The sequence below is a fragment of the Sabethes cyaneus genome, chromosome 2, assembly GCF_943734655.1.
Source record: "Sabethes cyaneus chromosome 2, idSabCyanKW18_F2, whole genome shotgun sequence".
NCBI lineage: Eukaryota > Metazoa > Arthropoda > Insecta > Diptera > Culicidae > Sabethes > Sabethes cyaneus.
This window is the reverse complement of record NC_071354.1, coordinates 162513603-162527349: the sequence shown is the minus strand read 5'-3', so window position 1 is coordinate 162527349 and position 13747 is coordinate 162513603. Positions and strand designations below refer to the sequence as shown.

The 13747-nt window shown below is 34.6% G+C and overlaps 1 protein-coding gene across 1 annotated transcript in view; it reads right to left on the bottom strand.

Annotated features, from left to right (window-relative positions):
- Positions 1–339: 339 nt before the first annotated feature.
- Positions 340–13747, bottom strand: part of LOC128733622 (cadherin-23) — a 61844-nt gene continuing 48436 nt past the window's right edge. The window contains exons 4-7 of the mRNA XM_053827344.1: positions 12346–13712; positions 2648–2889; positions 983–2409; positions 340–917 (exon numbers count right to left, since the gene is read on the bottom strand). Of these exons, the coding sequence (XP_053683319.1) occupies positions 806–917; positions 983–2409; positions 2648–2889; positions 12346–13712 (3148 nt within the window). The 3' untranslated portion in view covers positions 340–805. The remainder of the gene's footprint in view (positions 918–982; positions 2410–2647; positions 2890–12345; positions 13713–13747) is intronic.

Genomic DNA, 13747 nt, shown 5'->3' with positions numbered 1-13747 from the left:
ATGAATTGGAGACGGACAGCTATATGCCGAGAAAATTGACTGAGGCACATAAAGCGGGTCTTGTCTTGAGACTGACTATTTGGTTAAGTAAATTTGTAAGCATGTATATCGCCTGTTAAAATAAAAACTACACATTTCGGTTACATAATGTTAAAAACAGAGCTTATATATAATGGAGATAAAATTTTGTGCTATATCACGTACTGAGTACTAATATGATGCAATTGGTATACGTACTTGTTTCGTGATATTCAGATACTAAACAATGGGAGAATGCTATTTGAAAAGTTTTACTTTATTATTCATTTTTTGTTTCAATATTTACAACAAAACCTCACGCATTCTTTCTTTCTTTCAGTTTTAGGAGGCAGCATTCGACCACCACACCGTGATCACGTCGCGTAACTCATCTCATTCCATACACGCTTTCAACAACAACACGTTCTGTTTTCTAATCCTTTGAGCTCCTAGGTAAAAAAAATAAATATCTTATACTAGCAAGAGTGCTGCTTCTCGTGCTCTAGTCAAAACTTAACAATTTTAACGGCGCACAATTTCAAGGTTATGGCGTGCCACTCTTTTCAACACCGGATCTGTCGGTGCAACGCGTTATGGTAGGGGCAAGTTTAAAAACATCGCTAGAAATCCACTTCCGATGTGGCTGTTACGATTTGCAGCTTGAGCATCGCGTTCAAACTCAACGAAAACCGTACATTGTTCTGTGCCGTGCAATTCCCGACTTTCCTATGACTTTTGTATGACTTCTTTTGTACAGACTATGATGGTTTATGTAGCGTGATTTACGCTACAGAACTCCGTAGATGGGCTCCGTGTACAAAACCGGTGTCGCACTACCGTAAATGTCGGAACTACCGACTCTTTGCGAGGCTGTTGACATTCGTAGTTGAGATTTGTATCTGCAAAGCAAAATAATCAAAAGTTAATATTCATTTACTGAAAAGAATGTTTGAAAAAATATTACCTTCTTGCAAGGCAGCATGCAGTAATTGTCGAAGCGAACGCTGCAAATCCTATCAGTCCAGCCAATATCACCAACCAGGTACCGGAGGATGCTATTAGCGATGCCGTTTGTGGTTTTCGGGAAACTGAGCAAGAGTCGATTTTGTGTACTGAATACTTCAGGTAGGTTTCCAGCAGAGCATCCTTTATGTCCTGACTGTCCATTAATTTGAGCATTTCCTGCGGCGAAAGTGCAGAACCGGAACGGGAAAGTTGAAAACAGGAACTTGTGGAACTGAAATCAAGGCTGTGATCGGGTTTGGCGAGAACCTGAGCATCGAACACGGACAGCTCTAGGCTTGATTCGGCTAGTCTAGACTGCATTTCCGATGTGAAATTTCCCAGTACATTATTGATTTCCGAAGGGGGTTTGGAAAATACGAAACGTAGTAACGATTTGTCTCGTATTACAAAAATTTTCAGATTATTTTCCGCTTGACGATCTGCGCTGTGCGAATTGATAGCTTTTAAAGTGACTTGGAAGAATCCGTCGACGTAGTCGGACATGCTGTGTGTGGTACGGATTTCACCGGTAGAGTTGTTTAAACTAAACAATGCTCTTGGGTCTTCGGTTCGGTTATCGTGTCGGAAAAACTGCGGAACAAATGTTATGTTTTGCATACTGTAGAAGATTGGAGCTGCTCCGGGATCTTCGTCGTACGCTTTGCATGAAACGATAGGAGTATCAATTGGGACATTGTGTCGAATGCCCACGGTTTGATTTTCTCTTTCGAAAATAGGCAAATGATCATCGATATCTGCTATATGAATGATGATTCGCTGTTCGGAACGATCGTATTTGTTGTATCCTCCCGTGGTCGGTAAAGGCTCATTTTTGTATTTGAAACACTTGATTGTTAAACTAACAGATTCCAGTGTTTCGCGATCCAGAGGCTTTGTGGTTGTAATTATAGCAGCATTGCTCTCGGTTCGGGAAATTTTAAAAAGTCCCAACTCATTGCCGTCAATGAATTCATAATCTATTGCACCATTCTCGTCGATGTCTTCATCCACCGCCGAAAGATTTCCAACAATCGCTCCGGCTGGTTGTTCCTCGAGCACCATCATTTCGATTGGTTGTGCATCCACATCTCGGTCGAATTGTGGCTTATGATCGTCAATGTCTAACACATTAATCCGCAACACAATTGTTGCAGCTTGTGGAGGCTCTCCCATATCACTGACCTCAATAATTACGTTATACATAGATTTCACTTCACGGTCCAGCGATTTGGTAGTTGAAATTAGTCCAGTCTTTGAATCAATCCTAAATGACTTTGCGTCCTCGATGTCCGACTGGATTCGGTATCGTAGGGTCCCACTCGGACTGGCAGGACTGTCAGGATCACTAGCAATAACTTGAAATACTGGTGCGCCTATTGTTGCGTTCTGTGAAAAGAAGAAACAAAACTCATCAATTACATGTCAAAACAGTTATTCGTTTCCCCTTCTGCTGAGCAGAAAATCCCCTGCCTCTAAATAACAGTGGTCATCAATCAAATTTCTATGCTATTCTTTGGCCACGTAGCGCTGTTTAATCTTTGACACATTCGAGCACCATATGAGAGTGCACTTTATCATCGTTACGAGCATTCTGTAAAAAATTTGTTAATATCGATTGACCTACCTCGGTAACGTTCGCTATCTGTCCAACCTTCGGGGCAATGAAGAATGGAATTCCATCGTTGGCGCTTATGTCACCAATGTACAGTGTAAATGTAACATCACTGTACAGCGATCGTTGCTTCGGCAGCTGACTTCCGCTGTCTTGTGCACGGACAATCAACTCGTACGGATCCGATCGTCCTTTTCCCGTCAGAAGAACTTTGGTTTTGATTTCGCCTGTTTTCGGGTTGATGTGTAGGAGACCTGATGAGAAGCAGCGTGCATTACAAATTAGTGTCTATGAATTATTTCTGCTGTTGTAATTCTATATTTTTGATCTTGTTTTATATATATATCTGCACGGATAGAAATTCAATCTCCAAAATGTAAATGAGCAAAATGACTTTTGATTTCAGAATTTTAAGTTTTTATTTTATGAAAATACACCATGAATAATAATCATGATGTCACGACGATCTTGTGATATAATACAACACAAGATAATGAATTATTGTTCATGATTTTGTGCTATCTGATATGGCAGTTCAGTCTTGATTTCACAGCAATTCACAATTTATGATTTCATTACTTTATCCATGGTATCGGAATCGAATTTCGATTCGTGGGTATTGATGTTACAAACATGTGTTGTTAAGTAAATATTTCTAATACGTAATACGTTTTAACAATATCAGTGGAAAAATATTTTTATAATTTAAAAATTTTGTGGTTGAGACAATAATGGCAAAATAGATAGAGTAGCAAAGTGGCAAAACTAAATTTAGGCAAGAATTAACTGATCCAAGCCTAATTTCAATTGCGTCTCATGTTTTCTAAATTTTATTGCAATTATTTTTTCAATTTCCGGATAGGTTTATTCAGTTTATTTCCGATGTTTCAACTCAATTTTCTTCAAATAACAGATAGAATCTATTAACATAAAGGCTCAAATGAGTATTTTGCTTTCCTTTGATATACCTTGTTAGATCATATTGTATTTTTATTGGAACCTTTTTGAAGCATTCATTGTTCGTAGAGATCCACGTGTGAATCCACGTCTGATTATAGCTTGTCTTTATAATAGTTCTCCGAACTTTCGAGTTACACGAGATTTTTTTAAATTGAATTTTATAAAGTACTAGCTGACCCGACAAACTTCGTATTGCCACAAATTAACCTGTGTTGTACATAAATCATGAATCTCGGATGATCTTTGTCACAATCTCGAGTTTTGCAAGCCCCCCAGTGGGCGGCGCTTCCGACGGGGGGTCACCGGCAACACTCGCGACCGTCTCGTCCTGAATGATCTAGTGTTACTATAGATAGTTTTTGTGGTCTTGTATTGACTAATGTTTTATGGAAGAGTCTCGAATTTCTCGAGTTCGATTAGTTTTTGAGTTTCGCAAAAATTTCTGTTTTATTTGTATGAGAGTCCACATCCCCCTACCACAGGGGTGAGAGGTCTCTAACTATCGTAAAATAAATTCAAGACTCCAAAATCTCCCACATGCCAAATTTGGTTCCATTCGATTGATTAGTTCTCGAGATAAGAGGAAATTTGCATTTCATTTGTATAGGAGCCCCCCCCCTCTTAAAGTGGGGAAATCCATAGAAAATATACCATAGAAAATATTCTTGCCTACAAAAACACCCACATGATAAATTTGGTTCCATTTGCTTGATTAGTTCTAGAGTTATGAGGAAATTTGTTTTTCATTTGTATAGGAGCCCCCCCCCTCTTAAAGTGGGGAAATCCATAGAAAATATACCATAGAAAATATTCTTGCCTACAAAAACACCCACATGATAAATTTGGTTCCATTTGCTTGATTAGTTCTAGAGTTATGAGGAAATTTGTATTTCGTTTGTATAGGAGCCCCCCCTCTTAAAGAGGTAAGGGGTCCTAATTCATCATAGAAAAAATGGTTGCCTCCAAAAACACCCACATGCCAAATATGGTTCCATTTGCTTGATTAGTTCTCGAATTATGAGGAAATTTGTATTTCATTTGTGTAGAAGCACCCCCTCTTAAAGTTGGGTGGAGTCCTAATTCACCATAGAAAATATTTTTGCCTCCAAAAACCTCCACATGCCCAATTTGGTTCTATTTGCTTAATTAGTTCTCGAGTTAAGAGGAAATTTGAATTTCATTTGTATAGGAACCCCCCCTTCTAAAGTGGGTAGGGGTCCCGATCCATCATAGAAAAAATTTTTGTCTCCAAAAACACCCACGTGCCAAATTTGGTTCCATTTGCTTGATTAGTTCTCGAGTTATGAGGAAATTTGTATTTCGTTTGTATAGGAGCCCCCCCTCTTAAACTTGGGAGTGGTCCCAATTCACCATAGAAAATATTCTTGCGCTCGAAAACTTTCACATGCCAAATTTGGTTCCATTTGCTTGATTAGTTCTCGAGTTATGAGGAAATTTGTATTTCGTTTGTATAGGAGCCCCCCCTCTTAAAGTGGGGAGGGGTTCTAATTCACTATAGAATATATTCCTGCCCTAGAAAACTTGCACATGCCAAATTTGGTTCCATTTGCTTGATTAATTCTCGAGTTGTGAGGAAATTTGCATTTCCTTTGTATAGGAGTCCCCCTTCCTAAAGTGGGGAGGGGTTTCAATACATCATAGAAAAAAATAATGTCTCCAAAAACACCCACATGCCAAATTTTGTTCCATTTGCTTGATTAGTTCTCGAGTTATGAGGTAATTTGTATTTCGTTTGTATAGGAGCCTCCCCTCTTAAAGTTGGGAGGGGTCCTAATTCATCATAGAAAATATTCTTGCCCTCGAAATTTTTCACATGCTAAATTTTGTTCCATTTGCTGGTTAGTTCTTCAGTTATGAGGAAATTTGTATTTCATGTGTATAGGATCCCCCCCTCCTAAAACGGGTAGGGGTCCCAATTCATCATAGAAAAAAATTTTGTCTCCAAAAACACCCACATGCCAAATTTGGTTCCATTTGCTTAATTACTTCTCGAGTTATGAGGAAAATTGTGTTTCTTTGATACAGGAGCCCCCCCTAATTTACTATAGAAAATATTCTTGCCCTCGAAAACCTTCACATGCCAAATTTGGTTCCATTTGCGTGATTAGTTCTCGAGTTATGAGGAAATTTGTATGGAAGCCCCCCCTTTTAACGAGGAGAGGAGTTATAATTCCTCTTATAAAGAGGGGAGGGGTCTCAATTTACCATAGAATAAATTCTTGTCACCGAAAACACCCACATGTCAAATTTTGTTCTATTTGCTTGATTAGTTGTCGAGTTATGGAGAAATTTGTGTTTCATTTGTGTCGGAGCCCCCCCTCTTAATGGGGGGAGGGGTTTCTAACCATCACTAAAACCTTTCCTGGCCCCAAAAAACCTCTACATGCATATTTTCATGCCGATTGGTTCAGTAGTTTTCGATTCTATAAGGAACATACGGACAGACAGACAGACAGACAGACAGACAGACAGACAGACAGACAGACAGACAGACAGACAGACAGACAGACAGACAGACAGACAGACAGACAGACAGACAGACAGAAATCCTTATTTATAGGTATAGATGTGTCATCAGACTTGAAATTGGGCTCAAAATAAAACATGGACATAGTTTCTTCGGCAAAGTTGTAGCAAATATAAAGGCAAACAAATTTGCTGAAGAAATTATATTTCTATTTGTTTCGGGTGATAGAGATACAAGGCATTTGCTTTGGAAATTCTTTAAAAATTAGTTTTTCATGCAAAGCTTTTGTTGGTTGCATTTAACAAGAACATATTCTTCTAGGCAATTAGCGAAGCATTTAAAACACACATTTCGGCAGAAGGCCCCTGATCTCTAAAACCTTTCTTAACAAAGTTATCGCATATTTTAGTTTAATTTTCCTTAACTTCACGAATCTATTGGAAAAAATAGAGCACGTCGATATATAAAATCAGTGCTTCACCTTGAAGCGTAGGTGCTATAAGCTTGCATAGGTGCTGCTTGTTCCCACCCACCCATATGAGAGTACGGCAAGCACATATTTTATGTGTTTTGCGTACGCCATAAGTTTAATACACTCACACCATTTTATAAACCACAAAAAAAAAACAAAACATAATCTAATATACTGTAAGCTATTAAAACATGTGCTTTCCGTACTCTAATAAGGGTGGGTGGGACAAGGAGGATCTATACAAGTTTATGATAGTTGTTCTTATTTTTTTTTTGTTAGATTATAGTCACTTTAATCAGCTTGGGTCATTCGTGACTTCTGCGGGGTTGGGATTTGACCCCGGGTTCTCGGCGTGAGAGGCGTGAATGCTAACCACTACGCCGGGACTGACCCCATAGTTGTTCTTAGCTTTAAGGTGAAATACTGATTTCATGTCTCCACTTGCACCATTTTACCCTATTGAATTGTGAATTTAAGGAAAAATAAAGTTTAAATATGCGATAGCATTGTATGGAAAGGTCATAGAGATTTGCGGTCTTCTGCAAAAACGTGTGTTTTGAATGCTTTCATAATTGCCTAAAATGATATGTTCTTCTAATATGCAATTCACAAAAGTTAAGTAAAAATATTTAATTTTTGAAGAACTTTCTAAGAAAATTCTCTATAGCTCTGCATCCGATAGTGATAGAAATGTCGTGTTTTTAGCAATGTTTTTTGCCTTTAAATTTTCTACGACTTTGCCGAAGAAACCATGTCTCTATCTACTAACACAAAAAACGAGACGTGCAAAACACATAAAACATATGCTTGCCATATTCTCATATGGGTGGGTCGGGACAAGCCGCATTTGCGATTGGAAGCGCTGATTTGATATCTCCACTTGCCCTATTTTATCCTATAGGCTTGTGAAATTAAGAAAAACTAAAACTTGAATATGCGATAACTTAGTAAGTAAATGTTGTACAGATTTGCCATCTTCTGCAAAAACGTGTATTTTAAGTACTTCGATAATTGCCTAGAGCAATACGTTCTTGTAAAATGCAACCAACAAACATTAAGTATGAAAAACTCATTTTTAAAGAACTTTTTAAGAAAATGCTCAATAGTTCTATCATTGGCTGTACATAGAAATGTTATTTCTTCAGCAAATTTGCTAGTTTGAATCGTACTTCGAAGTTGACTTGGAGGTCAGCGTAAATTGGACTTGAAATAGGATTTAACATTGAACTGAAATTGGAATTGAAACTGAATTTGAAATTTGTGTCGAAAACATAAAAGCCAAAATTTTAATTAAAGACAAACGTATAAAATCAAAAATTAGAACCTAGAAATCGAAGGTCAAGTGATAAAGATAAAAAAATTTAGATTCAAACGACAATCGTCTGACGCTAAAAGTAAAAATCTAAAAAAAGATAAAAGTCAAAAACCAAAAATTAAAGTCAAAAGCGAAAATTAAACGACAAAATTTAAAAGACAAATATAAAACGTCCGGATAAAAGGAGTCAAAGAGTCAAAAATCAAAAGTTAAAAGACAAACATTGAAATTCAAGTCAAAATTCAAATGTCAAAACTCGGAAGGCAAAGCATAAAAGTCAAAAAATTAATTGAAAAATTCAAAATTAAATAGTTATGGGCAGGGATGCCACATATAATTCTGCGTTTTTTGTTGGAAAAATATGACAATCTGTACGGCGAGGAAAAATATCTGAGCAAAAATCTGTCCAATGCAAAACAATGAGAGTGAAAGAGATAGAGAGTCATTTTGCTGACTATTTCCGTTTCTTTCACTCTTATGTAAAAGCTCAGAAATCTGTTTAATCTGTGTAATTTGTTCTGTTAAACACAGAATAATCTGTGCATGTGGCAACCCTGGTTATGGGTAATAAGTCGATAGTTCAAAGTCAAAAATCAAAATCTATCAGCCAAAGGATAAAAACAAAAAGCTTAAATTCAAAAATCAAATGTCAAACCGAAAGTTAAAAGTCAAAATTAAAGAATAGCGGACGTCAAAAGTAAAAAACCTAAAAAGTAAAAACTAGTCACAGACTAAATAGTCGAAAATCGAAATCAAAAGTTCAAAATTAATAGTCAAAGTCAAAGTTGGAAAGCTAAAAGTAAAACATCAAAAATTAAGAGTAAAAGATTTAAAAAATAGTCAGGAGTCAAGTTAAAATAATTCAAAAATCAGAAGTTAGAGAACAGATAAAACGTAAAACATAAAAGCCAAAACGCAAAATTCGAAAGGAAAAATATAAAAAATTAAAAAAGTGATAGCCCAAAGTCGTAGATTAAAAATAAAAGTCAAAAAGCAAAAGTTAAAAGACAGACATTGATAGTCAAATCAAAATTAAAATTCTAAAGTCTAAAGTGTAGAGTCTAAAATATAAATTCTAAAGTCTATAGTCTATGGTCCAAAGTCTGAAGTCTAAAGTCTAAAGAAAGTCTAAAGTTTGAAGTCTTAAGTCTAAAGGATAAAGTCAAAAGTCTAAAGTCTATAATCTAAAGTCTAAAGTTTAAGGTCTAAGGCCTAAAGTCTAAAGTCTGAAGTCTAAAGTCTAAAGTCTAAAGTCTAAAGTCTAAAGTCTAAAGTCTAAAGTCTAAAGTCTAAAGTCTAAAGTCTAAAGTCTAAAGTCTAAAGTCTAAAGTCTAAAGTCTAAAGTCTAAAGTTTAAAGTCTAAAATCTGAAATCTAAAGTCTAAAATCTAAAGTCTAATGTTTCAAGTCTGAAGTCTGAAGTCCAAATTTTAATGTCTTAAGTCTGAAGTTTTAATCTAAGGTCTAAAGTCTAAAGTCTAATGTCTGAAGCATGAAGTATAAAGTATAAAGTATAAAGTATAAAGTATAAAGTATAAAGTATAAAGTATAAAGTATAAAGTATAAAGTATAAAGTATAAAGTATAAAGTATAAAGTATAAAGTATAAAGTATAAAGTATAAAGTATAAAGTATAAAGTATAAAGTATAAAGTATAAAGTATAAAGTATAAAGTATAAAGTATAAAGTATAAAGTATAAAGTATAAAGTATAAAGTATAAAGTATAAAGTATAAAGTATAAAGTATAAAGTATAAAGTATAAAGTATAAAGTATAAAGTATAAAGTATAAAGTATAAAGTATAAAGTATAAAGTATAAAGTATAAAGTATAAAGTATAAAGTATAAAGTATAAAGTATAAAGTATAAAGTATAAAGTATAAAGTATAAAGTATAAAGTATAAAGTATAAAGTATAAAGTATAAAGTATAAAGTATAAAGTATAAAGTATAAAGTATAAAGTATAAAGTATAAAGTATAAAGTATAAAGTATAAAGTATAAAGTATAAAGTATAAAGTATAAAGTATAAAGTATAAAGTATAAAGTATAAAGTATAAAGTATAAAGTATAAAGTATAAAGTATAAAGTATAAAGTATAAAGTATAAAGTATAAAGTATAAAGTATAAAGTATAAAGTATAAAGTATAAAGTATAAAGTATAAAGTATAAAGTATAAAGTATAAAGTATAAAGTATAAAGTATAAAGTATAAAGTATAAAGTATAAAGTATAAAGTATAAAGTATAAAGTATAAAGTATAAAGTATAAAGTATAAAGTATAAAGTATAAAGTATAAAGTATAAAGTATAAAGTATAAAGTATAAAGTATAAAGTATAAAGTATAAAGTATAAAGTATAAAGTATAAAGTATAAAGTATAAAGTATAAAGTATAAAGTATAAAGTATAAAGTATAAAGTATAAAGTATAAAGTATAAAGTATAAAGTATAAAGTATAAAGTATAAAGTATATAGTATAAAGTATATAGTATAAAGTATAAAGTATAAAGTATAAAGAATAAAGTATAAAGAATGAAAAGACTAAATTCTAAAGTGAAATCTAAAGTCTAAATCCAAAAATGAAAAATTCAAAAATCCAAAATCCAAAGGTGAAAACTAAAAATTAAAAATTAAAAATCAAATGTAAAAATTCAAAAGCCGAAAGTCGAAAATAAAAACTCATAAACCTAAAGTTAAAAATTAAACTTCATAATTCAAAACCCCGAAGGCAAAAGGGTAAAGCCAAAAATCAAAAGCCAAAGTTTAAAACCAAAATGAAAGCCGTCAATATCAAACGCGACAATTCAAAAGTCAAGTTAAAATTTGCTTAAAAACGAAAAATGACAAATCGAAAATTGAAATTCAAAGGTCGAAGACTGAAAATCAAGTCAAAAAATTTAAGGTCAAAAGTTAAAAGTCGGAAGTTCCCATTCGTCATTTCGTTACCCAAAAGTAAAACTTTTTAATCAAAGTGTAAATCAAAGGATATAATTTTACTCAAAAGTGAAAATTCAAAAATAAATAATAAAAAATACGAAAAACAAAGCGCAAAGGTCAACAAATATCAGAAGTCAAATCAAAATTGTAGTAAAAATTGAAATTAAAGTGATGAAATTGAACAAGGATTTGGCTTTTTTATTTTTTTTACATTATTTTAACTGGAAATTGAACTTACAACTGAAGTTGAATTTAAATAAATTGGACATAAAACTGAACCTGAAATTACTGGTATTTAAAATGGATTTGAATTGAGCTGGAAATTGGACTTGAAATTGCACATGAAATCAGACAAGAAATACTTTTAAGTAGTATGAAATAAGACATAAATATATTGTTTTAATTTATACTTGGAGAAACTAGACTTCAAATGCACTTGAAATCAGAAGTTGGACATGAAATCGGACATGCAAATGAACTTAAAATTGGTTTTAAGCTCCAGGTGTAAAATGGGAATAACATTGAGTTTGAAATTTTGGCAGACTTGGAATTGGATTTGAAATTGGATTTGAAATGGAACTTAAATTTGGTTTGAAACTAGGCTTATTTTTACGCAGGTTATTTACATAACGTAAAATATCGGGCGAAAAAATTAATATTTTTAGGCAGTGAACGTTGAGGTAGCAGCATTGTAATACCGTAAATACGAAAGACATAGTAGTTTATTCAGCAAAATTATAACTAGTTCTACAAATGTCCCATACGTAACATTGTTAAATTTTGCTCGGCTCAGACGGTACTGTCAAATGAATCAAAATTGAGTTAAAGTGACCGAACCATTTCTGTTTTTAGACTTTCGAGTTACACTACCAGATTCTGTCGTTTTGAATTAAATTTTTTAGAGAAAGTGTTGCACGCCAGTGTTAAAGATGGGAAATCATCTAAGAAAGTCTATTTAAATGGCTCTCTGTAGAAGTTCATTAACTCAAGTTCATGCTCATGCTCATGGTTCAATAATTTGCGAAGTAAAACTATTTTGTTCAAAACACTGTCTTTAACTTTGGCCTTGTAACTTGTGACATGAAAGGAAGAAAAGTACGCCAGATATAAAAATCTTCTACTATATACAACTCAAGTAAGATTTTATGTTTCGTTGCAATTTTAGAGTGGTTTTTATGACCAATTTTGGCGCCAATAAGTATGTGATAAAATTAGGGTTGTTATTTGGGAAGAGATTGTTAAAAGATTTATTGTGTTCTGTTAAAACGTGTAGTCTTGAACTTTGAAATATCTGGCTAATAAAAGGAGTATTACATATTGATACACTTAAGATTTTTAAAGGTTTACTAAATTACTTCAAATATAAAGTTAACTGAAATATTTGCTCAGCACGAATTGTTTTTCAAAATCATTTTCAATTTTTCAATCAAATTGTAAAAAAACTGTTTTGAATAATGAGTTACCTTCGATCACAGATGGTAAGCCAAAGAACAATCAAACTTAATGTACTGCTAATATCCATAGTGAAATAAATGCTACTAACCGTTAGCTTCTCCTTCGTTGAGGAACTCGTAACGAACTTCTCCACCGGGTCCTTCGTCTGGGTCGTGAGCCGTAATGACAATCACGAATGTATCGGCTAATACGTTCTCCGGAATGACGGCCGTATAGGATTTCTGGCCGAAAATTGGAGCATTGTCGTTCACATCCAGCACGTCGACGATGACTTCCGCGTACCCTCGCTTGGCATCGCCAAGCTTTCCGGGCGTATCTTCAGCGATGACTGAAAGTTTCAAAACCGATTGTTTTTCCCGATCTAAGCTTTGTCCTTTTGCTATGCGAATAACGCCAGTTTGGTTGTCGATTGTGAACAAGTTCGCATGTGAACCAGCTAGACTGTACCATACCCTGTTGAAGCCGGACAGTCTGTCTTGCTCGGTTAAAACAGCGTCACCGTCAGTTGCCTTGACAGTTACGATTTGGTGCGGGTGACGGTCCGATTCCATGGCAGTTACTCGGTAGATCTCTTTTTCAAACACAGGTGCATTGTCGTTGACGTTCTCTAGAGTCACATTGACATAGGCTAAGGACTGTCGCTTGCGATTGCTCGTCATTGCTCGCACCACAAAGTCTATGCTCGTTTTGTTGGTTGTTTCATAGTCTAAGCGTTTGTTAAGAATGATGTCTCCAGTTTTCTCGTTCAAACTAAAGCATCCGTCAACATCCGGCATTACTAATTCGAAATCCATTATGGGAATATCAGCCACTGGATCTTCTGCTTCTATTTTCATTACAATACTTCCGATTGGTGCTTCTTCCTTGATTTTGACTTCGATTTTCGGCCGTACAGTGTTCCAACCTTTGTTTTTGAAAATTGGATTCGTATCCTTGAATGATTGCACAAACATTGTGACCTCTGCACGGTCTTGCTGCATGTCGATGTTGTACTCGGCATTGACATCCACCGCACGAACCGTTAGCGTAATTACAGCAGCATAGTTGTAGTCCAGTGTGTTGTTAACGTAAATCACTCCTTCGTCTTCGCTGATCCGAAAAGCAGTTTTGTAGTCATACGGTGAGGTTGATAGTAACGGAATTCCGGCTTTGGTTTTAGCAGTAATGGGCTCGACGATTGAATATAATATCTTAGCATTCATGTCAGTATCGCTAGCAGTCACTTTGATCACTTCAGAATCCACGTTGGTGCGTTCGGAAACATAAGCGGTGTAGGATTGTTGAGAAAACTTCGGAGGTTTATCGTTAACGTCTTGAATTTTAACAAACACAGTTGTGGTTGCCGTTTCCGGAATTGGGAACCCAGCATCGATAGCGTTTACTACTATGGTGTAACTCTCTGGGTTGCTGTCACGATCAAGACGGGTATCCCGTGCAACGGTTATCTGGCCGGTACTGTAATCAGAAACGTGTAAAATTAGTAACATTAA